Raw genomic sequence first — 24,959 nt, forward strand, 5'->3', positions numbered from 1 at the left:
GCCTTCGTGGACTAAATGCCAACTTCAAGTTGCGATGTCCTGCTTGATATTTGGGGCAATACTTTATCATGTAACACGTGGTACGTCTACAGATATCACAAAAAAACAAGACCTTACACTTTGGTAGTGAGCAAATGACTAATAGAGTTGGTTACAAAACAACATAGTGCCATGTTTATTCTACGGTATTTTAAGCGGTTACAAATTACCGTATTTGAGCCAGTCCCTTTGATTAGTTTCTTGAGATCTACTCAGCTTACTCATCCGCCGTGACTCACTGGTCATGGTTGGAAAGAAGTAATCTATTTCACTTTTAGAAGTGAATTAAACTTCATAGTTTGCAAACTTTTTTTAAGACCGTGAATAAATCTCGCCTCTTATATTTCCCCCGCGCTGACAGCTTTGTCCCAGCAATGGTGAAAATCTCGCACAAACTCTGGCGCCCACATTCATTCATTGCTACCCTCTGGTGTCCTGCAGTCAGGCTGCTGATGTCATTAAATTTCATCATATGGGGAGAGAGGGGGTGGGGAAAGGATAAGTGCTTCCTCCTCCATGCTTTAAAAAAAGTAATTTCGAACAGAATCAGGAAGCCGGTTTACCGATGGGAGCAAAGATTGTTTTTGTTGTGCGCTCCCTCCCTCCCGCTACCGTGTGTGGAAACCAGTGGCACAGTTAGAGCGGCAACAAACATCAGTGCCATGCAAACCTACCGCCTTGTGCACCGTGTGTCTGCTTCATAAAAATCCTGGCGAGCTGGTTGGCCCCCGGCACGCCACGTGAGGCGAGTCACCGGACAGCTGGGGGTGGTGAGAGGGGGGGTTGGGGGGTGGGGGGGGAAATCCAGGCGCTAGCAGAGGAGCCCTGAGCCATTCAGACGGGTTTCAAATAATAAATAATAATAAGAGGACTTAAGCCGCTATGGGAGACAAGAAGAGTCCCACCAGGTAGAGTACTTTTAGACTCTCCGCTCCCCTCGTCGCCTCCGAGGAGGGGGAGGGGGGGAAGGCAAAGGAGAAAGGATACCCCCCTTCTGAAATATTTCCTTAAGTGTGTGGAAATGGACCGATGGCAGAATGGGAGCTGGTGCTCCGGGAGCAGAATGTTGCAGAGCTCGATACAATGTAGCAGCCATGGCGGACGGGTTTGTTACAGTACAGGCAGTGCGTGCGTGCGTGGGAAATTGACATGGGGAGCTGCAGTTTCGCTCAAAGGATCTGGCCCTTTTTTTTCCTTTTGATCGTCACCGATTGCCAGGAAGGTCTTTCGGGGAGGAGGAGGAAAAAGAAAGAGGGGTGGGGAAGCAACAACAACAAAAAAAGAGCAAACTATTTGCCAATAAGCCGGTGCACCTATGTATTTTTTCACCTCCTCTTTCTATTCCTTTTGTTGTCCAAAACAGACCCAAAAGGCAGCCCAAGCCTTCCACAGACGAGGGATACTGGGACTGTAGCGTTTGTACGTTCAAGAACAGCGCAGAGGCTTTCAAATGCAGTATGTGTGATGTCAGGAAGGGCACATCAACACGGTGAGTCTCTCCAGTTCCCCTTTTTATTTAATCTCTTCCCCATCTATTAATAAATTAACGTTGCACAGGCTGAAATAGGATCGGAGAGATGGGGGTTGTTGATGCGATCTTTATTTCTATAGTCTTGGATACATTTGTCATTTGAAATGTACTATTTTAAAGCAATCGGTTACGATATTATCAATTTTGCAGATTTAAAGCTACACTGTCAGAGATCTATGAATGAAATTGGGCTTCCGTACTGCTTAAGGGATGTTCTCGGATCGTTACTGCCTGGTTACATTTCTGGTTTTCAAAAACTGATAGTTGAACCACTTGACCAAACAAATAAAAACGCTATTGCCCCTGAATAGAATTATCCCAAAAGCTTCAGGATTCAAGTCTCTATATAATTAGTTTTTTTTAAGCTACATTGTGTTATTTAATTTTCTGTTTTAAGACAAATGTACAATAACTAATAGATTCAGACAAACGAATCTGTCTTAAATTAACTATTTAGAAAAGGTCTATTGCCTCATTTTATCGTACCTGTCTGGCTCTTCAATCCATGCACCCTTCCTTCAGCCTGGAGACGAGAGGGCATATTCTTTGTGCAAGCTGAAACTGTAATAGGGTGAAATTCAATTGGGTTACACATTTATATTCAGAATAATATCTTGTACTGAATACACAATAAGTAGCATAACTCCCCCCTTCAGTTTAATAGTCATAAAATGCTACTTTATGCATAGATGGTTTATTGAAATATATCACAGCAGGAGTGTGAAGAGGGAGTTGCCATCAGGACTTGTTTTTAATAGGAAGTACTTATGAAGAATTCAGATTAACTTGAATATTCTTTCTTTTTTCTTTCTTCAAACACAAAGTACTTGGGAGCAAGTAGGAGAGCAACCTTTTGAGAAAATTGAATAATTATCTTAGCCATAGTCATTAACTTGGGATGCTTCAGTGCTCATGTCATTTCAGCTTCGTGTTTATCAGCTCCCTTTCACTATTTGGTTCAGTAACTTCATGCCAGTTCTCCCAATGATGGCATCAGTACTCAGATGTTTCAAATAGCTAAACACTAGCAGGGAAACAAAAATCGATTGTTTATTTGGAACAGCGAGACACCCTCTTTTGTAATATCATTTTGAGTGTCCTTTCCGAATTAATGCAAATGTGGATTGCACTCTCATTATTGCTATATTTATTGCAAACTCTAGCCCATGATTCACGCTCAAGAGTTTCAGGGTTTTTTGCAAAGCGATCATTTTGTCACTCAGTTGCCAGACTTAAGTCATGTGTTTGCCTTGTTCAACAAGTGTGACCTAGCCATTCATTTTACAGCACCTCTCCAGTTAATTGGGGAGAATATGATTACAAAATTACTTTTCTGTTTTTTTTGGATCCATCCTGCACATGCACTGTTTTCTTCCATTGTATCTTGGAGTGATTGATTTATTGTTGGATTATGTTCCCATAAGTTTTGGTTAGTGTCCGGCATAGTTGTGGACAACCTGCAGCCCGGGGGCCACACATGGCCTAACTGGGTTCTGAGTGTGCCCACGAGATTTTTTTTACCATTGCCCATGTGCAGCGTTGCTATGATTTATGAGCACGTAATTTTTTTCCTACTGGTATGACTGAAGTAATACACATATTAAACAAGGGCAACTGAAGTGAGGTGTGTGTTGACTGCCCACGGCATTGACTGAGAGCCGTCCGCTCCCTCTGCTTTCAAAGTGTAAATATTTTATTTTTGCCATTTCAAGTTGATAGTTGTATTAATATATGAATGATTAAGCATTTTCTATAACTCGTTATGAAATATTCAGTGGGTAGTAAATGTATTTAATCTTATGAGGTCATGGTTAGTGAATGTAGAATGCCCACAGTGCAGAAGGAGGCCATCTAGTCCACACTGAGCCTTCAAAAGAGCACCCCACCCATCCCCATAACCCCACACATTTATGATGGCTAATCCGCATAACCTACACATCCTTGGATAAGCCTGATTTCAATCTTACAGCCCACTGAGATGAAGGAGTGCCACTCATATGGCCCACTCACTAGCCCTGGTTGCCCATCACTGGTCTGGCATCTTGCCCTAGTGGCGTTTATTCGCATGTGAGCCTTAGCACCAAGTTTCAGCAGTCTAATTGCCTGCATTATAACAAGCCCCATACAGGGAAACTACAGGAAAAAATCCTGGGATACTGAACAGGAATCTTGGCTATTATTTTTCAGTTTCTTAATTTGTAGAGCAGCAAAGGCAATAGCAACATCTCAACTAACTATGTGCAGACCTTTCTGGTCCATACAGCTTAACTACTCATTGATAGACTTGAGGGGCAGGATTTTCCGACCGTGCTCACCCCAAAACAGAAAAATCTCGGCCGAGGTCAATGGACCTTTGCTTGGTCCATGTCCTGCCCACTACGATTCCTGTGACGGGCGAGATGGGGAAATCTCTCTCTCTCTCTCTGTGTCTCTCTCACTCTCTCTCTCTCTCTCTCTCACTCACACACACACACACACACACACCATGTTCCCCCCCCCCCTCACACACACACCATTCCTTCCCCCCCCCCCTCTAAAAATTAAAGCAAAGCCAATCAGCAGAAGAGATCTTCAAGGAATTTAGGACAGGGGTCGGAGAGACAATTCTGAAATTGGAATTAGGGCACTTAAGAATGGAATTGGGAAACATTTCTTCCACACTCAAGGTAGTGTGAAACTTGAGTTCAAAAGGCTATGGTGAGCGGATCAATTGAAATTTAAGACTGAGTGATTCAGACATTTGTTGGGTAAGGGTAGCACAGGATATGGAGCTGAAGCATTTAAATAGTTTTGAGGTACAGATTAGCCTGGATCTAAATGAGTGTCAGAACAGGTTCAAGGGGATGAATGGTCTACCTATGTTTCTGTCTACCTGTATTTTGGGCTTTACGTGGATCATGTGATTGATTTCACTTTATTTGGGAAACTTGTATTTAATTTCATTTAATTGAGAGTGTCTTGATAGAGTCAATATTATGTTAAAGATTTACCGTTAGGTGCATGAAATATATGATATGGAATTGGGTGTGGAGGGGAATTAGATATTGGTTTTCAATCTGTGGAATGTGTTGCATTCGCCCAGGTTCTTCCCATCTCATTACTGAATGTAAGCGACCTTGAGGTAATTTTAACTTTTGGAGATGATATTAAACTGGTGATATTAGATGGGCCATTCATTAGACATGTCCAATTATTCTTTGTATTAAAGTTAAAATTATCCCCATACTCAGTAAACTGAATTTTGGGCAGTCACAATCCAGTCCTGAGTATGGAAAATAGAACCTATCACGTTGATACATTAGGAAAGAGGTTAACACCGAGGGACATTGTTGGACAAACAGTGTAGTAGATGCTGGGAATCTGAGATTAAAATAGAAAATGCTGGAAAAACTCAGCAGGCTTGTCAGCATCTGTGGAGCAGGAAATTGACTTAATGTTTCAAATCCAATATAACTTCAGTATTGAAGTTCCACACACACACGGGGAGAATGTGCAAACTCCACGCAGTCGCCGAAGGCCACAATTGAACTCTGGTCCCTGGCGCTGTGAGGAGGCAGTGTTAACCACTGCCACCGTACCAAACAGTTTAAAGCTGAGTTGTTCTTGACCTGGAGTTATTGATACTTGCACTGAGTGCCAAATTGAAAGTCTTCCACTCCATGATGTTGACATCCCTGAACTTTGTGTCCAAACAAAAGGTAAAAGAATGAAAACTTTGTCAGGAATTTGAGTAGAAGTCTTGTTGAGGATTATTTATGACCTGCCAGTTTTTATATAATTTCTTAGGTCAAGTTCATTGTGATTGCATTAGAAGTGGGATGTTGTGGGATGACAAGAGCACTGATTGAAACTGTGGCAAATTTAATAAAGTGTTCAGTATTAAACATGGTTTATTATGGCTCTGGCCAATGTAAATGTACATAAGAATTACTGATGATGTCTGCCTGGATTGTTGAAATTTTATTTATTTGTTATAAACATGGTGTTGGGCTTCGAATGAATTGTGGTACAAGTTAGGTAGTTTTGCAGTAAAAAGTCAAACATCTTGGCATCAGTATTTAAAGTTATAACTTAAGGAAAGTACTTGAGGATGCATAGTCATGATGTCCTTTTTTAAAGGTTAATTCTCAACCACTATCTGAAAAGAAAACTGCTAATTTCATCCTTATAAATTTTAACAAAACGACTTCCTTTACATACCTTTTGTTTAATGCATAACAGCATGATTTATACCTTTTTATGTTCAAAATATTAAAACCGTTTTATTTTAGCTTCTCAGCTATTGGTTGTAAAGATCTAAAGTCATCATGAGTAGATTTTAATATACCTTGTCAGGATATGTTATAGACCATATAACTGCAGCCTGCCACTGTTGAGCTATGAATGTGTATGATCAGCTGGGGTCTCTCTTACCATTTTTTCAGTGCACATGTGTGATATAATTGCAGATTTCAGCAAATACTTAGTATTGGATGATTTTTATCCAATGAATCTTGTTTAAAAGTAGGCCTGTCAAACCCAATTATGAATAACGAGAGCTTTTAGTTGTAAGACCATTGCTCCTGATTTACCATCAGGAGACTGGAACCTCCAAGGCATCGTGACTTGCTTTTATAACATTTGTCTATAAGTTCACTGTATAGGGTACCTCATTTGTATCTGACTTGGGAAGAGAGCTGGGTGGATTGGAAGTGGTGGGGTGTAGTTCATGTCTGATGCCAGCAAAATAACAATTTCAAGAGGCTTTTCTTACAAGTTGTGAGTACATTTGTATTATAGTATGAATCAGTGTGCCAAACAGTTTAAAAGCTAATGGGACTAAAATGCAATAACTGCTGTTTTGTGAACTGTTTAATTTTACATTTTAATTTTGAAAACTTCTCCATGCTGAAGTAAACTGTCAGTTTGATTAAGTCTGCATTTTATATAGTTATTGCTTCACTCTTATTGAAAAGTCTGTTTTGATGCTTAATTCTTATGGTATTAAGCACTTTATTTTTACTGTTTGTAGTAATTACAGCTCTGACCTTAGATTTCACATATAGATAGCTACTAAACCAATTTGAGCAGACTTGTCCAGAGGCTGTCTTTGTAAATACCACTTGGTTTTCTTTTAACAACCTGTGGTAAAATTTTGCATGGTTTTTATTTTAGACTTAATGCAATAATTGAAGACCAGAAGTAAATCTTACCGGTTCTGAAGAATTCCTCCAGAATAAACTCCTGTAAAAAGACAACTGAGTATTGCACTTGCTAGTTAATTGCAATATAAAATCCTACCTCAGAAAAAGATGTAATTACTAGTAAACAGGGACTGATTATTTTGGCTTTATTACTGCAAGTAATAACTGTTGATTGTAGCCCTCTGCCTTAAAGAAGGTATGAGCAGAGGGGAGGTTAAGTGAAGAATGTGGGACACTGAGCTGTTTGAACTAGTTCTTCATAGGGAGTGCATGTGCACATGTTCTCTCTCAGCTACTCTTTCTTGTAGTGATCCATGTTCAAATCAGCTGACAATGTTGAGATACAAGTCTCTTTCCTCTGGCTTTAACATCCTAAGTGAATAAGGTTCAGGAGATTTCAACCTAGATGTCAGTGGATGAGAGTCCATAACACTTAACCAGCAATTCAGTACAAATTGGCAACTTGGATATTTCATAGAATCCCTACAGTGCAGAAGGAGGCCATTCGGCCCATTGAACCTGCACTAACAACAATCTCACCCAGGCCCTACCCCCATTACCCCACCTACTTACCCTGCTAATTCCCCCTGACAGTAAGGGACAATTTAGCATAGCCAATCCACCCAACCTGCACATAGAAATCATAGAAACCCTACAGTGCAGAAAGAAGTCATTCGGCCCATCGAGTCTGCACCGACCACGATCCCACCCACGCCCTATCCCCATATCCATCCACTAATCCCTCTAACCTACGCATCCCGGAACACTAAGGGGCAATTTTGCAAGGCCAATTAACCTAACCCGCACACCTTTAGACTGTGGAAGGAAACCGGAGCACCCTGAGGAAACCCATACAGACACCTGAGGCCGGAACTGAATTTGGGTCCCTGGCGCTGTGAGGCAGTGCGAACCACTGTGCCACCATGCAGCCCCACTTGGAGAGACTTAACTGATAGTTTGTGTGGGGTTTGGAATTATTGCATTAAAGTCAGGAGATAGATTGTGATGAGGATTTATTTGTATTTATAGCTAGTATTCAAAATTTGAAGCCAAGTGAGAAATAAATGAAGGGGAGAAGAAAATTCAGCTCATTATGCTTCTTTCTTCCAGTGAACACAAACATCATCTACCTAACATGTTTGTTAACCTGATAGAAAGTTCTGCAGAACCACACTCCTATCCCTAATATTAATGAACCTCCACATCCCCCCACCATGGGGGGATCTTATTGAAACTTACAGGATACTGCAGGGCCTGGATAGAGTGCTCGTGGAGAGGATGTTTCCACTAGTAGGAAAAACTAGAACCAGAGGGCACAACCTCAGGCTAAAGGGACAATCCTTTAAAACAGAGATGAGGAGGAATCTCTTCACATAGAGTGGTGAATCTGTGGAACTCTGCCACAGAAGGCTATGGAGGCCAGGTCATTGAGTGTCTTTAAGGCAGAGATAGATAGGTTCTTGATTATTAAGGGAATCAGGGTTATGGTGAAAAGGGAGGGGAATGGGGATGAGAAAAATATCAGCCATGATTGAATGGCGGAGCAGCCTCTATTGGCCGAGTGGCCTAATTCTGCTCCCACATCTTATGGTCTTATCTCTACTGTTCAACCTTGTCCTTTTGCCTTCCAAGACAAACAGATCTTTTTGATGCGCACATTCCTAGCATGCAAAAGCTGCTGAAGGAAATACTGATTAGCTGATCAGATGTATAGGTTGCACGTTTAAAAATGCTCATCCTAGTGTTAAAATGCCTCTACTGCCTCTCTCTTCCCTCTCTCTGTCATGTCCAGACCTATAATCCTATGAGAAATCTGTATTCTTACAATTCTAGGCTCGCACACCCCTGATTATATTCAGCCCACCATTAGCAGCTTTTCCTTAGTATGGCTCTAAAATTAACTCCCTGAACCTCCGCTCCCCTAAACCTCCACTCCTTTTTTAAAAAAAACAATCTTTTTGATCAAACTTTTGGTCACCCGTTACAAAATCTCCTCGCATGCCTTGTTCACACTGCTGTCACATTTTGTTTGGTAATGCTCGTGTGAAGTGTTCTGGTGCATTTTACTGAATGCAAATTGTTGTTGTTTTTGATACCTGGAATTGCAAATTGTCTCAAAAGGCCTGCTGGACCAAATGCATTTATTTTGTTCTTTTTGCTCCTTATTGGCCTCAAACATTGCATATTGATGCCATGTTCAGAAGATTATGTTCCTCCCTGTATTAATGCAATATTTTCTGTTTCTTCTACAAGTCTTCATGGCAGGCCTCTTTTATATGCAATTCCAATTCATTTCTTTCACAGATTTTGTTGTTCTGATCAAGGCAAATATTCCTATAGATGGGTAAACTATCAATGTAATATAAAGCCAAAACACATTTTTGTTACTAAAACAATCAATATCTCTCAAGCTCGTCAATTTAGAACTGTGCATTAGTGCTGCTCTTGGACCCAGAATGTGCATTGGTGCACTAGGGGTGGAATTTTACTGGCAAGTCCGCCCAAGGTTCGTATGATCCCGCCCGAGGCCAACGGAGAATGCTATTTTCCAAGCCTCGCCCACCCCCGGAATCGGGGCAAGCATGCCAGTAAAATTCCGGCCTAGGTCTCTACTCCCAGTCCATTTATGATCTTTGTCTTTCATTAAGGTAAAGATGCATGAAGGAAACATGATGCATTCTCCCCTCTCCAATGTAGAATAACCAAAGGCTGTTGTACATCTAGCAGATAATGAGCACTAATACATGAAAAATGCGAGAAAAGCCACCTACTAGTTCTCCTAGTTAGAGAATGGGATGCCCAGAGAGTGGGAAAGAAAAGACAAAATTTTTAAAAAGATGCAAGCAGATTGGAAAGTGTTTCAACACTTGAAGTATGACATGATGGTTCTCCTTATGATGTTCAGCTGGTTTGTTATCTCTTTGTTTTCTTGCCAATTTGTTCTGCTCTATCTCCTTTCTCAATATTTCAAAGAGAAGGGCCAAAGCAGCTAAAGATTCTGCTAACAGGGTGGAGCAGAGGAAAGAAAAGATGCAGAGAACTGGAATTTGGTTCTATTTGTACCTCAACTAAGTGACCGTTATTCATGTACATGTCTTAACAGTGAATGTGTACAGATTATCTCATTGCAGCAGAGAGGGAAATTGGAGCAAAGTTTAACCTCTATTAATACAATTGTGCACTTTACAGAGGTTGGTTTAGCTTAGTTGGCTGGACAGCTGGTTTATGATGCAGAGCGACGCCAACAGTGCAGGTTCAATTCCCATATAAGACCATAAGACATAGGAGCGGAAGTAAGGCCATTCGGCCCATCGAGTCCACTCCACCATTCAATCATGGTTGATTTCAACTCCATTTACCCGCTCTCTCCCCATAGCCCTTAATTCCTCGAGAAATCAAGAATTTATCAATTTCTGTCTTGAAGACGCTCAACGTCTCGGCCTCTGTGGCAATGAATTCCACAGACCCACCACTCTCTGGCTGAAGAAATTTCTCCTCATCTCTGTTCTAAAGTGACTCCCTTTTATTCTAAGGCTGTGCCCCCGCGTCCTAGTCTCCCCTGTTAATGGAAACAACTTCCCTACGTCCATCCTATCTAAGCCGTTCATTATCTTGTAAGTTTCTATCAGATCTCCCCTCAACCTCCTAAACTCCAATGAATATAATCCCACGATCCTCAGACGTTCATCGTATGTCAGGCCTACCATTCCTGGGATCATCCGTGTGAATCTCCGCTGGACCCGCTCCAGTGCCAGTATGTCCTTCCTGAGGTGTGGGGCCCAAAATTGCTCACAGTACTCCAAATGGGGCCTAACCAGTGCTTTATAAAGCCTCAGAAGTACATCCCTGCTTTTGTATTCCAAGCCTCTTGAGATAAATGACAACATTACATTTGCTTTCTTAATTACGGACTCAACCTGCAAGTTTACCTTTAGAGAATCCTGGACTAGGACTCCCAAGTCCCTTTGCACTTTAGCATTATGAATTTTGTCACCGTTTAGAAAATAGTCCATGCCTCTATTCTTTTTTCCAAAGTGTACGACCTCGCACTTGCCCACGTTGAATTTCATCAGCCACTTCTTGGACCACTCTCCTAAACTGTCTAAATCTTTCTGCAGCCTCCCCACCTCCTCAATACTACCTGCCCCTCCACCTATCTTTGTATCATCGGCAAACTTGGCCAGAATGCTCCCAGTCCCGTCATCTAGATCGTTAATATATAAAGAGAACAGCTGTGGCCCCAACACTGAACCCTGCGGGACACCACTTGTCACCGGTTGCCATTCTGAGAAAGAACCTTTTATCCCAACTCTCTGCCTTCTGTCTGACAGCCAATCGTCAATCCATGTTAGTACCTTGCCTCGAATACCATGGGCCCTTATTTTACTCAGCAGTCTCCCGTGAGGCACCTTGTCAAAGGCCTTTTGGAAGTCAAGATAGATAACATCCATTGGCTCTCCTTGGTCTAACCTATTTGTTATCTCTTCAAAGAACTCTAACAGGTTTGTCAGGCACGACCTCCCCTTACTAAATCCATGCTGACTTGTCTTAATCCGACCCTGCACTTCCAAGAATTTAGAAATCTCATCCTTAACGATGGATTCTAGAATTTTGCCAACAACTGAGGTTAGGCTAATTGGCCTATAATTTTCCATCTTTTTTCTTGTTCCCTTCTTGAACAGTGGGGTTACAACAGCGATTTTCCAATCCTCTGGGACTTTCCCTGACTCCAGTGACTTTTGAAAGATCATAACTAATGCCTCCACTATTTCTTCAGCTATCTCCTTTAGAACTCTAGGATGTAGCCCATCTGGGCCCGGAGATTTATCAATTTTCAGACCTTTTAGTTTCTCTAGCACTTTCTCCTTTGTGATGGCAACCATATTCAACTCTGCCCCCTGACTTTCCTGAATTGTTGGGATATTACTCATGTCTTCTACTGTGAAGACTGACGCAAAGTACTTATTAAGTTCCTCAGCTATTTCCTTGTCTCCCATCACTAGATTACCAGCGTCATTTTGGAGCGGCCCAATGTCTACTTTTGCCTCCCGTTTGTTTTTAATGTATTTAAAGAAACTTTTACTATCATTCCTAATGTTACTGGCTAGCCTACCTTCATATTTGATCCTCTCCTTCCTTATTTCTCTCTTTGTTATCATCTGTTTGTTTTTATAGCCTTCCCAATCTTCTGACTTCCCACTACTCTTTGCCACATTATAGGCTCTCTCTTTTGCCTTGATGCATTCCCTGACTTCCTTTGTCAGCCATGGCTGCCTAATCCCCCCTCTGATAACCTTTCTTTTGTTTGGGATGAACCTCTGCACTGTGTCCTCAATTACTCCCAGAAACTCCTGCCATTGCTGTTCTACTGTCTTTCCCTTATCGGCTGAAGCTGTGGTTGGCATGGTAGTACAGTGGTTAGCACTGCTGCTTCACAGTGCCAGGGGCCGGGTTCGATTCCCGGTTTGGGTCACTGTCTGTGTGGAGTTTGCAAGTTCTCCCTGTGTCTGCGTAGGTTTCCTCCGGGTGCTCCAGTTTCCTCCCACAATCTGAAAGACATGCTGGTTAGGTGCATTGACCTGAACAGGTGCCGGACTGTGATGGCTAGAGGAATTTCACAGTAACTGCATTGCAGTGTTAATATAAGCCTTGTGACTAATAATTAAACTTTAAAACATTTTATTCTTCTCAACTTTGCCCCTCGCCTGAGGTGTGGTGATCCTCAGGTTAAATCACCATCAGTCAGTTCTCGTTCTCAAAGGGGAGAGCAGCCTATAGTCATCTGGGACTATGGCGACTTTACACTTGTACTGCATTTTTATAGGGAGTGTCAGTAGATAACAAAGAGCAGGCACACTAGCTGGTCTTTGTTCTTTTTAGTCCTTACAACTAAGGCCAGGTTTAGCGCACGTTCCTCCAGTTGCAATCCACTAACTCAACATTGAATAGGGAATGAATCTGAGATTTGGCTGGTCACTGGACTAAGTCATTCATTAGATACCAACCAGAACCACCTTTTTAAGAAAAAATGTCAACCTTGGCAACGTGTTCGCATATTGCCAATTTTCTCTGCTATGATCTTGGACATAAATTTGTGCACCACTCTCCAAAGAGAATTTGGTTTCAGTTACTTGTTTTGCTCTTCATTTGAAGACCTAACTGCACTGTTGCTGCACAGTCTAATTTAGACCACTTTGTTTATAAGTTCCTTCATCCATGAAAGTAACATCTCATAGAATTTATTTTAACCAGAGTCTTGGTTTGTTTTTTTTAGATTTGAACGCTTCTGGCAAAACATTTCTGCCTATTTTGTTTCCTCTTTCTGAGGTGTTGATTCCTCCTTGCTGAGGAACACATTTCCATATGTTTCTGTTGACATTAGGTATGTCTTGGAAATGTGTGATCTTTGACTGAATATCAACAAGGTACTCGATATTTGGGAGGCAAGATCTTTGCTCTGGGTTGTCACAGTGAACCGACGACATTCATACTCAACTGCACATCTGGAAGAAATTGTTACATGGGCTCCAGTATGTTGTTTGAGATCACCCACATCAACGTCAACTATAGATTGAACATGGTTCCTTCCTGGTTAGTTTTCCTGTTATTAGCTGGGTAAATTTGCTGAGCCATCAACAATAATAATTTGTATTTATGTAGTAACTTTAATGTAGAAAATATATCCGATTTTACTTCATGGAGAAAATGAAATAGGCACCTATGTTAGGGTAATGAGAGATGACCTAAGACTTGATAAGCAAAGTCATTTTGAAGAAAAATGTTAGAGATAAGGAGAGAAGTATAATGTCCAGGAAGGGAGTTTCGGAACATAGGACTAAGATGTTTTAAGGCTGTAATATCACTGGCAAAGCAGAGGGCATGAATCCCAGAGTAAGATGGTCTTATGACTTGGAAAGAGGTGTAAGACTGGTGAGGATTATAGAGAGATGAGATGAAGTGAGACTGCGGAAAGACTTATAGATGAGTACAAATATTTAAAATTGATCCACAAGGATCATGGAATTTGTTTTAAGGCAGAACGTACAAGCTTTGCTGAATAGGTAAGACTGGTGAGAGTCTGGATGGATATGGCTCATTGCCAGACAATTTGGAATTTAATCTTTATCTCTCATGTTGGTTCTCTTTTTGTTTTATCCCATCTATTGGGTACTAAATACATTTTTGTTGCAATTGATTGCCTAGCTGCCTTGTTTCGATGTTTAAAAAAAATTAAATGTCTGGTTGAAAGTTTTCATAAAACCATAGTTCAGACCTTTTTTTAAAAATCCAAACTTCTTAGTAACTTCAGCTGTCTTGTCACATTAGTAGATATTATGTCATATGTTATAACCATTGATAGTTAGTGGTTAAATGTCTCTCATAATCTACAAAAGGCAGCAGTTGCTTGAACATGCTGAAGGTATGACTGCTAAAACCTTACCAAGACCAAGTTACCAGCTTGTGCTCAGTTAGCTGATCTCAGTGATACTCACGCCTAGGAGGTGGTCACTTGGCTATTGGAGGGTGATTGGTGTCTGTGGAACTCAGTGAGAAGGGCGAGGAGGACATTAACGAATAGATAATAAATGTGGCATTAACCTTATCCTGGAGAATTGCAATATTATACAATAAATTGCTGCTCCATTGCAGTACCATTTCATACTTTGTATCACTGTTCTGTTCCTTTGACTAAATGTTTCATCTGAAATGGCTCCTGTATGAGCAAATTTAAGAAGTGCCTTTAAATTACCATTATTTAGTCACTAATTCAAAAGCAAAATACAGTGCCTGGTGAAAATCTAAAATAAAAGCAGAAAATGTTGGAAATACTCACAGGTTAGACAGCATATTTGGAGAGAAATCAGAGTTCATGTTTCAAATATGTGCCTTTCTGTGACCCATTTTATTAGCCAGTTCATCACTGACCTGAACATTGACTCTGATTTATCTCCACATTGCTGCCTGGTATTTCCAGCTTTTTCTGCTTTTATTTTATATCAGTCTTTATTTTGCTTTCCAATTGAAACTATTACCACATCAAGCTAGAAAGCTCAGACCTTATTGCTATTTTCATAAGAGGAAGAAAATATTGCCCACCGCTGTGATTGACATTTACAAGAAACTGTGACTATTTTTAAATAAATTTCAAAGTTGGATTGCAATTACCTTAATTTTGCCAAAACTTTTGATGGTTTGAAATGCTTGGTCCTGATTGAGAGTCAGCAGTCTGCAGTTTAAATGGTTAAGAAGCATTTGTTTGTGTTCTGAGTACCCAATTCATCCCTGTTGGTGGATCTTGTGTATAATACAAAAGATTGGATTCAAAAGCTGTACACCTGCGCTCTTCTGCTTAGTGTTAAAGTAGATGTGCTTTCTCTCATCATCTCTGCTCAGAGAAAACATTTATGGAACAGGGCAGTAGGTACATGAATGTAGTTTGATTTATTTTCTATTCTAACTTTGTTCAAACAAATAGATTACCTTTTTGATAGTGGTTTTGCTTCTGCTTGGTACCAATGGAAGCCAACCTGGTGACACAACTGTTTTCTGTCACCTTTCTGTGATTTACAGGTACAACAATTTGTTGAGCTTGCAAGAAGCCCAATTCCCTGCTCTCATTAATGCAAGCTTTTCATATTTTTGTTTGTGCTTTTCCTAGTGCATGAGTTTTCTCTCCTATCCTTTCTGCTTTTATATACTGTATATATGTATTCTCTTTCTATTCTTATTTCTTTGCTGCAGACCGTGCTATGGCAGGACAGCAAAACAACCAGGATGTCAAAGGTAAGTCATGGCGATGGATCTTTTTGATTCAACTTGCCCCACATATCTTGGATTCTTTCATTAGCTGGCTTTAGTCACGTTGATGGGTCAGTTGGACATATTTTCATTTAATAATCATGTCTAGTTTCTTGCTTGCAAACAACAAATTGAGTCTATCTCTAACTTAAAGCTATGTGATTCTACATGAAAGTCTGCATGAGGCCACTTTTTAAAAAATGAGTCTGACCATAGTTGCAGCCCAGCTATATCGTACAACTGTATAGTTGACCTGCAGTTGGTAAGTAATAAATGTCATATTGTACATGCTGTTTATTTGACACAGGATTTTGTTTAGAATGTTTATATTGTGAATCCAGAAAATCAAGTTGTCTTGTTAACTGATTCATCAATTTGACCTGAAGTAATCTGCAGGCTTAGCTGCATATATTTAACCACTCACAAGCAATTTAAGTAATAGCAGTTCAGTGTAGTTTGTTACAGCAACAATGATGCTGTAGGCCAAATACTTGTTTTCAATAAAGCATATAAATGTTTGAAATTTATACTTTTTTAAAAATTTGAATGTCTGCTAAGTTAAAAATTTTAAAAAAACATTTTGAACAGTTATCATTTACTTGATGAATTTAGTTAGAAGTATAATTACCTAGACCATATGTGTTTTGTCATTTAGCCCAGGGAAACATTAGGGCCCATTACAGCATTAAGTAGATTACTAGCAACCTTCACTGACTATGGACCTCTTTTAAGCCATGATGTGAAGATACCGGCGTTGGACTTGGGTGGGCACAGTAAGAAGTCTCACAACACCAGGTTAAAGTCCAACAGGTTTATTTGGAATCATGAGCTTTCGGAGCGCTGCTCCTTCTTCAGTGGAGTGGAGTGGACCAGAAGAACCTGCACTTTTTTGCTCCAGAATATGGAGCTGTAACAAATGTAACTTAAAATGAAACTCCACTCACCTGAGGATGGAGCGCTCCGAAAGCTTGTGATTCCAAATAAACCTGTTGGACTTTAACCTGGTGTTGTGAGACTTCTTACTTGACCTTTTTTAAAATTAAGAACAAACTTTAACACCTCACTGTATAATTCCATTTTTTTGATTCAATGTCCACGTCTCCTCATAGCCAGAATGCCTATGAATGTTGCATTCTGGGTGGGAAATGAATGGGAAGAAACTCGCTTAGAATGTGGGGGAGGTCTGTTTAACTAAGTTACATCAAAAGTTTGGATTTCTACCATCACTGGCTCAGTTTCCTTATGCTACTGGGCATTGTAAATTCTTTTGGTAGAGTTGGATTGCTGATGTTTTATTCATATTTAAACAAAAGTGACAGTTGAAGCTAGTGGTGGCAATAGGTAATTGGTTTTAGAAAAGAGCTTTTAACTCGCTAAGTTAGACAACAAGTTCAATCTTAGAATTAGTCCTGTGGCAAGATAATACAAGAAAAACCGCCATTTAATTTGTAGGCCCTATGGTGCAGTGTTTATGTCACTGGACTAGCAATCAAGTGGTAGACTAATAATCCACAGATTGTGAGTTCAAAATCCTCCATAACAATTTTTAGAATATGATTTTAATTTTGAAAATCTATGAGCAACATCTTGATACAGTCCCCAACACTTAGACCATCCATGTTTATCAAGCAAATTCCGCTAATCATTTTTCCATTACGATATGAATTAAATTACAAAGACACAGTTTATAATAATGAGTGCAGGTTATTTTGCACAGTTCAATAAATACATATTTAAAAAGCTGTGCTGATTTCAGTCAAAGTTGAATCTTCCAGCAGTTTCTGTCAGCTATACATGCATTATTAGAATAAGCTTTTCTTAGTGCTGAGATTTTGTATACAGCTGCTAACATGTCGGGAGAGTTTATTACTAAATGGAGATTGCTTGCATTCTTGAAAAATACGTTGGCTGTTTAACTTTTTGATTTTACTGTCCATCATGTATAGCAGTCAAATTGCACTTCTACCAACTTGCACACTATAAACAGTGGAGGAAGTAGCTGTAAAAGTGAAATAAAGGTATTTGATTCACACTAGTTGGATTTTTAGGGCAAGGAACTTGTTGCCTTATCTGACGTAACACATACTCTACCTCCATATAAATTTGGTGGATAAGAAACTTCCCTCTGATGTGGCACCGCAAGCCATTCAGTTGTTTTGCATGGGCAGTAAGGGCCGAATTTTTGTTCCTGAGTCAGATGTGCAGATTGGGAAAATTTCCAACTCACCAAATGCCACTCGGGAGAAACTTTTCCAACTTGCTGGATTTTAATGTTTGGAGAAAGGGATGATGCTAACTGGAGTTGAGCCCATGGTCCCTGGAAACAGTGTGGAGGCATCCATGAGCTGCTGCATCTAGAGTTGGTCTGGTTAAAAGGCCTGTCTCAGTTTTCTGTGACTTTGTCCTAGTTGCATTAAAACGTGTAAAAGAAAAAAACAGTCTTCACCCATCATACTATCTCATCTCCCCCACTCTCCCCATGTGCCATTCATACCAACTCATTGCCACCTTATACTCCCTCATACTGTCCATACCAACCTTTGCCCCTCTACCCACCCCCATGGCTCCTCGTACCCTCCATACTAACCCATGATTCCAATATCCGCATGGTTCTTTATAGTCTCTATGCCAGCTGAGTGTCAACACATGCCCCCGCTCATCACCATGGCCCTTTATAGCCACCTAAATGCCAACTCATTCCAACCCATAATCCCCAGCCATCACATATTGTCGGGCAACCTTCATGCTAAATCACCCAACATCCACCATGGGCAGACTTCAGAAGCCATGCTGAGATAAAATAAGATAAAATTCTGTGTATATTAAAGACTTCACCATACTTTAAAAAAAACACACTCATTGATAAAAGACTATTCAATAAATTTAAATCTCTTCAACTACTTAATCTATTATAAAAACAAGGAAAGAAAAATCCCAAGGGGTTGACCCATTATCTGTGGTTAACTAAAAAAGATAACGATAGTATCAAACTTAAAGAAAAATAATATAATTGTACAAAGAGGGGTAGCAGGCCGGGAGATTGAAGAGGGATAGCAGGCCGGGAGATTGAAGAGGGGTAGCAGGCCGGGAGATTGAAGAGGGGTAGCAGGCCGGGAGATTGAAGAGGGGTAGCAGGCCGGGAGATTGAAGAGGGGTAGCAGGCCGGGAGATTGAAGAGGGGTAGCAGGCCGGGAGATTGAAGAGGGGTAGCAGGCCGGGAGATTGAAGAGGGGTAGCAGGCCGGGAGATTGAAGAGGGGTAGCAGGCCGGGAGATTGAAGAGGGGTAGCAGGCCGGGAGATTGAAGAGGGGTAGCAGGCCGGGAGATTGAAGAGGGGTAGCAGGCCGGGAGATTGAAGAGGGGTAGCAGGCCGGGAGATTGAAGAGGGGTAGCAGGCCGGGAGATTGAAGAGGGGTAGCAGGCCGGGAGATTGAAGAGGGGTAGCAGGCCGGGAGATTGAAGAGGGGTAGCAGGCCGGGAGATTGAAGAGGGGTAGCAGGCCGGGAGATTGAAGAGGGGTAGCAGGCCGGGAGATTGAAGAGGGGTAGCAGGCCGGGAGATTGAAGAGGGGTAGCAGGCCGGGAGATTGAAGAGGGGTAGCAGGCCGGGAGATTGAAGAGGGGTAGCAGGCCGGGAGATTGAAGAGGGGTAGCAGGCCGGGAGATTGAAGAGGGGTAGCAGGCCGGGAGATTGAAGAGGGGTAGCAGGCCGGGAGATTGAAGAGGGGTAGCAGGCCGGGAGATTGAAGAGGGGTAGCAGGCCGGGAGATTGAAGAGGGGTAGCAGGCCGGGAGATTGAAGAGGGGTAGCAGGCCGGGAGATTGAAGAGGGGTAGCAGGCCGGGAGATTGAAGAGGGGTAGCAGGCCGGGAGATTGAAGAGGGGTAGCAGGCCGGGAGATTGAAGAGGGGTAGCAGGCCGGGAGATTGAAGAGGGGTAGCAGGCCGGGAGATTGAAGAGGGGTAGCAGGCCGGGAGATTGAAGAGGGGTAGCAGGCCGGGAGATTGAAGAGGGGTAGCAGGCCGGGAGATTGAAGAGGGGTAGCAGGCCGGGAGATTGAAGAGGGGTAGCAGGCCGGGAGATTGAAGAGAGAATATAAAAAACAATAAAGAATTACCAAAAAATTAATAAGGAGGAAAATTTAGAGTATGAAAGAAAATTAGCTAGAAATATAATGGCAGATAGCAAGTGTTTCTATACATCTTTAGAAAGTGAAAAGAGCTAATAGTGAGCATTGGTTCTCAAAGTGAGTCTGCAAATTAAGAATGGAAAATAAGAGCATAGCAAAAGAATTGAACAGGTGTTTTGCATCGGTGTTTGCATAGAGGATACAAGTAACATTCAAGAAATAGCTGGAAATCAGGAAATGTAAAGAGGGAGTAACTCAAGAAAATTACATTCAGCAGGGACATGGGACTGAGCAAAAGGTTAGAGGCTGACAGATACGCAGGTCTTAATGGACTTCATTCTAGGGTCTTAAACAAAGTGGCAAGTTGATGGTTTGGTCTTAAATTTCCCAAATTCCCTACGTGCGGGGAATGTTCCATTAGGTTAGAAAATAGTGAATCTAACTCGTTTATTCAAAAATGTAGAGAGACAGAAAGCAACCAGTTAACTTAACATCTGTAGTAAGGAAAATATAAGAAACTATTATGGAGACATCATAGCAAGGCACTAAGAGAAATTCAAGATAAACAGGCAGAGTTGGCATGGTTTTGTGCGAGGGAAATCATGTCCAACCAATTTATTGGAGCTCTTAGAAGAAGTAAGATGTGTTGTAGAAAAAGGGGAACTGATAAATGTATGTACTGAGATTTGCAAAAGGCATTTGATAAGGTGCCATGTCAGAGGTTATTGTGGAAAATAAAAGTTGATGGTGTAGGGGTAACATATTGGCATGGATAGAAAATTGGTTAGCCAACAGGGACCAGGGTAGATATAAATGGGGCATTTTCTGGTTGACAAGATGTAACAAATGATATGTTGTAGGGATTCCAGCTGAGGCCTCCACTTTTTACAATTGATATAAATGACTTTGATGAATGGGCCAAAGTGATGGTTGCTAAATTTGCTGATGACATGAAGGTAGGTAGGAAAGTAAGTTGTGAAGAGAACATAAGGAGGCTTCATAGGGACGAGAGAGATTAAATGAGTGGACAAAGATCTGGCAAATTGAGTATAATGTGGGAAAATGTGCAATTGCCCATTTTGGCAGAAAGATAAAAAAGAAGCATATTACTTTTTACGCACATCCAGGTCTACTCTTAACAATCCCAGAGGACATTTACAAAAGGGTATGTGACCTCTTCAAAGAACTCTGATAGATTTAGACCTTTCCCTCAAATGTCTAAAGCCTACAAGTTGTGTTTCAGGAACTTGAATGACAAAAACTTTTTCTGAATCAATGGAGCTGTACTTTTAATTTTGCTGCTGCCTTCCTGAGCTACAGTTGTGTAAAATACCCCCTGCCCCCATTTCTTCACAACAGCAAAAATGGCGGGTACTGGCTTTGGGGGTGGCACTTCGGGAACTGGGTCTCCAGCACTATTTGGCTAAGATCCATCCAACTTGAAAATTCAGATCTAAACATTAGCCTTGACAGTGATGCCCACAACCCAAGAATTCTCTTTTTTTTAAATCCCAATATTATTTATCAGCAAATTAAATTGACAGTTCGCATTTTACAAGTTCCATATTGAAAACATAAGCAACTGCACATGGTCAGAATCTTATGTAATGACAGAGAACGCTGAAAATATTGAGCAACCCCGCATATTCCTTACTCTACCATTATCATTAAGCTGGGGGATGAACCAAGTTACAATGAAAAGTTCAGAAGGGCATTCCTGAGGTGGCACCAGGCATACCTAAAAACAAGGTGTCAATCTGGTGAAGCTACAACAACAAAGGGCTACTTGCATCCCAAACAACGTAAGCAGTATGTGATGGACAGAACCTAACAATCCCACAACCAACAGATCAGTTTTGAGCTCTGAAAGGGTACTAAAGACATGTGCTCCAGAACTAGGCATGCCCCCGAGCCAAGCTATTTCAATACAGCTACAATGTTGGTATAAACCTGGGAATGTGGAAAATTGCCCAGTATCTCCTGTCCGCAAAAGCAGAACAAATCAAACCCAGCCAATAACCGTCCCATGAGCCTGTATTCAATCATCAGCAAGGTGATAGAAGGTGTTGCCAACGCTGATACAAAGTGACACTTTTTCAGAAATAACCTGCTCACTGACATTCAGTGTGGTTTCTGCCAGGGCCACTCAATTCCTGACCTCATTGTAACGTTTGTTCAAATAGGCCTGAACTCCAGAGGTGAGATGAGAGTGACTGCTACTGACACCAAGGCAGCATTTGACAGGGTGTGACAACACAGCAAAACTGGAGTCAATGGTAATTGGGGAAAACTCTCCACTAGTTTAAATCATACCTAGCACAAAGGAAAATGGTTGTGCTTGCTGGAAGTCAATTGTTGCAGTCCCAGGACATCACTACAGGAGTTCCTCAGGGTAGTGTCCTAGGCCCAGCCATCTTCAGCTGCTTTACCAATGACCTTCCCTCCAATATAAGGTCAGAAGTGGTGACTTTTGTTGATAATTCTACAATGTTCACCATTCATGACTCCTCAGAAACTGAAACAGACCATGTCCATATGCAGCAAGACCTCGACAACGTTCAACCTGGTCTTGTAAGTGTCGAGTAATATTTACGCCTCAAGTGCTTGGCGAAAACCATCTTCAACAAGAGAGAATCTAACCATCACCATTTGACATTTAATGGCATCAGTGTTGCTGAATCCTCCACTATCAACATCCTGAGCGTTACCATTGACCAGAAACTGAACTGGATGAGCCAGAAAAATGCTGTGTTTAAAACAGCTGGTCAGAGGTCTGGAGTTCCACAGCGAATAACTTGGCTCCCGACTCCCCAAAGCCTGTCCACCATCTAAAAGCACAGGTCAGGAATGTGAAGGAATGCTCTCTACTTGAATGAGTGCAGATTCTGCAATGCTCGAAGCTTGATGCCATCCAAATCAAAGCAGCCGGCTTGATTGACACCCTATCCACCACCTTCAACATTCAGTCCCTTTACAACCGATGCACAGTGGCAGCAGCATGTACCATCTACAAGATGCACTGCAGCAACTCATCAAGGCTTCTTTGACAGCACCTTCCAAGCCCACAACCTCCAGCACCCAGAAAGACAAGGGCAGCAGATGCATGGGAACACCACCCTGCAAGCTCCCCACCAAGACACACACCATCCTGCCTTGGAAATATATCACTGTTACTTTACCATTGCTTTGTCAAAATCCTGGGACACCCTTCCAAACAGCACTGTGGGTGTACCTACATCACGTGGATTGCAACAGTTTAAGAAGGCGACTCATACCACCTTCTCAATGACTATTAAGAATGAACAATGAGTGCTCGCCTTGCCTTGGACACTGTAGGGAAAAATGTTTAAAAACAGACCTGTCAGGAAGAAAAATCACTGCATGTTTTGGGTATAGCCTTACACTCTGTGTACTAATTGGCATTCTGGGTGGAGACTTTTGTAGATTTACATGTGAAATATTAACCTGTCTTTTCTCTTTACAGAGAAGTTTGGGCCGGTTGATGATTTCCAGCATTTTTGATTTTATTTGAAGTTATTTACTGTAATTAAGTACACTTTTTCTGCTGCATTTGACTGCTTTCTAAAATATCCCCCTTTTAAAATGATTACTCCTATTATAACGTAACTTCAAGCAAAATTTAGATTTTGTCTTTGAACACTCAACCATGTTACCCTTTCAGTAGCCAACATTTCATTATTTAAACCCTGTTGAACTGCAGTTTTGTTTCCCCCTTCTAATTACCATAAGACGTAGGTGCAGAAGTAGGCCATTCAGTCCATTGAGTCTGTTCCGTCATTCAATGAGATCACGGCTGATCAGATATAATCTTCAACTCCAATTTCCCACCTTATCGCATGACCCTTGATTCCCTTGCTGATTTAAAAACCTGTCTATCTCAGCCTTGAACATACTTAACCCAGTCTCTACAGCTCTCCGTGAACAATTCCACAGATTCACTATCCTCTTGAGAGAAGAAATTCCTCTCTCAAGTGGGTGACCCCTTACTCTGAGATTATGCCCTCTGGTCCTAGATTCTCCTGCAGGAGGAAACATCCTCTCAGCATCTACCCTGTCAAGTCCCCTGCGAATCCTATTTGTCTCAATAAGGTCACACCTCATTCTTCTGAACTCCAATGAGTACAGGCCCAGCTTACTTAACCTCTGAAATGATACTGACAATATTTTGTTGTTGTGATTGGGACTTGCATTGAGAAATGACTAGACAAAAAGTTGTACACTGATGACCTATGCAGCAGAGTAATATATTTGTCAGATCCATTCAGGGTGTATTGCTTCAATGCTCAATGTCTGTTCTTCCATTGTAAGCCCTTACCTGTACATTTATAACTCCTTTTCAGGGGGGATGCAAAGCTGACAAGGAACTTAAAGGGGAATAGTGAATGATTGCAGACACTTAAAACATAAAAAGATTATTTAAGGACAGGAGAAAAAGGAAATCTTGTTATAAATGATCAACGAATAGCCGAGGTGCAAAATTTATGCCTTGGCTTGTATCTGAAATGATAATGGGAATGAAGGAAGAGGTGAGAGCAATTTGATTGGGTAGATTGGGACCCTCACTGATCTGCATCCTTAATTGCTGAGAGTGTTGGAGAAGAAGTATCATAGAATCCCTACAGTATAGAAGGAGGCCGTCCAGCGCATCTAGTCTGTACTGACCACAATCCCATCCAGGCCCTATTCCCGTAGCCCCACACATTTACCTTGTGAATTGCCATGACACCAGGGTCAATTTATCATGGCCAATCAACCTAACTCACACATCTTTGGACTGTGGGAGGAAACCAGAGCACCCAGAGAAAACCCACGCAGACATGGGGAGAAAGTGCAAACTCCACACAGGCAGTGACCCGAGGCCGGAATTGAATCTGGGTCCCTGGCGCTGTGAGCGAACAGTGCTAACAACTGTGCCACTGTGCCGCCCAGAGACTCTGGCAACAATCTTTCAAACAACAAGTAGAGACTCTGGCAACAATCTTTCAAACAACAATGGGGGTGGAAGTTGTGCCAAAGGACTGAAGATTGCTCATGTTATGCCATTATTCAAAAAGGAAAAAAAGGATAAACTAGGTAAATATTGATCAGCCAGCTTAGCATTGGCAGTAGACCAGCTTTTAGAGGCCACAATACTGGATAAAATTACTTTGTTAAAAAGGCATTGGTTGGTTGAGCCCACCCTGCCCAGATTTCTAAGATGTGTGATGCGCTTATTCAGACACGAGGCTCGAAGCTCAGTAAATGAAGGCTTTTATTTAC

At 41.5% G+C, this 24,959-nt stretch overlaps 1 protein-coding gene across 3 annotated transcripts in view; it reads left to right on the forward strand.

Moving 5' to 3' along the window:
* Positions 1 to 786: 786 nt before the first annotated feature.
* The window catches only part of yaf2 (YY1 associated factor 2), a 193,241-nt gene continuing 169,068 nt past the window's right edge, over positions 787 to 24,959 (forward strand). Inside the window, exons 1-3 of one of the 3 annotated variants that reach the window (XM_078220212.1) lie at positions 788 to 947; positions 1,403 to 1,528; positions 15,496 to 15,537. In XM_078220212.1, the coding sequence (XP_078076338.1) occupies positions 922 to 947; positions 1,403 to 1,528; positions 15,496 to 15,537 (194 nt within the window). In that variant the 5' untranslated portion in view covers positions 788 to 921. Of the gene's footprint in view, positions 948 to 1,402; positions 1,529 to 15,495; positions 15,538 to 24,959 lie in introns of all 3 variants that reach the window. The other 2 variants (XM_078220213.1, XM_078220214.1) reach the window with 2 other exon arrangements.

This window comes from Mustelus asterias, chromosome 9 (assembly GCF_964213995.1).
Source record: "Mustelus asterias chromosome 9, sMusAst1.hap1.1, whole genome shotgun sequence".
In the NCBI taxonomy this organism is placed as follows: domain Eukaryota; kingdom Metazoa; phylum Chordata; class Chondrichthyes; order Carcharhiniformes; family Triakidae; genus Mustelus; species Mustelus asterias.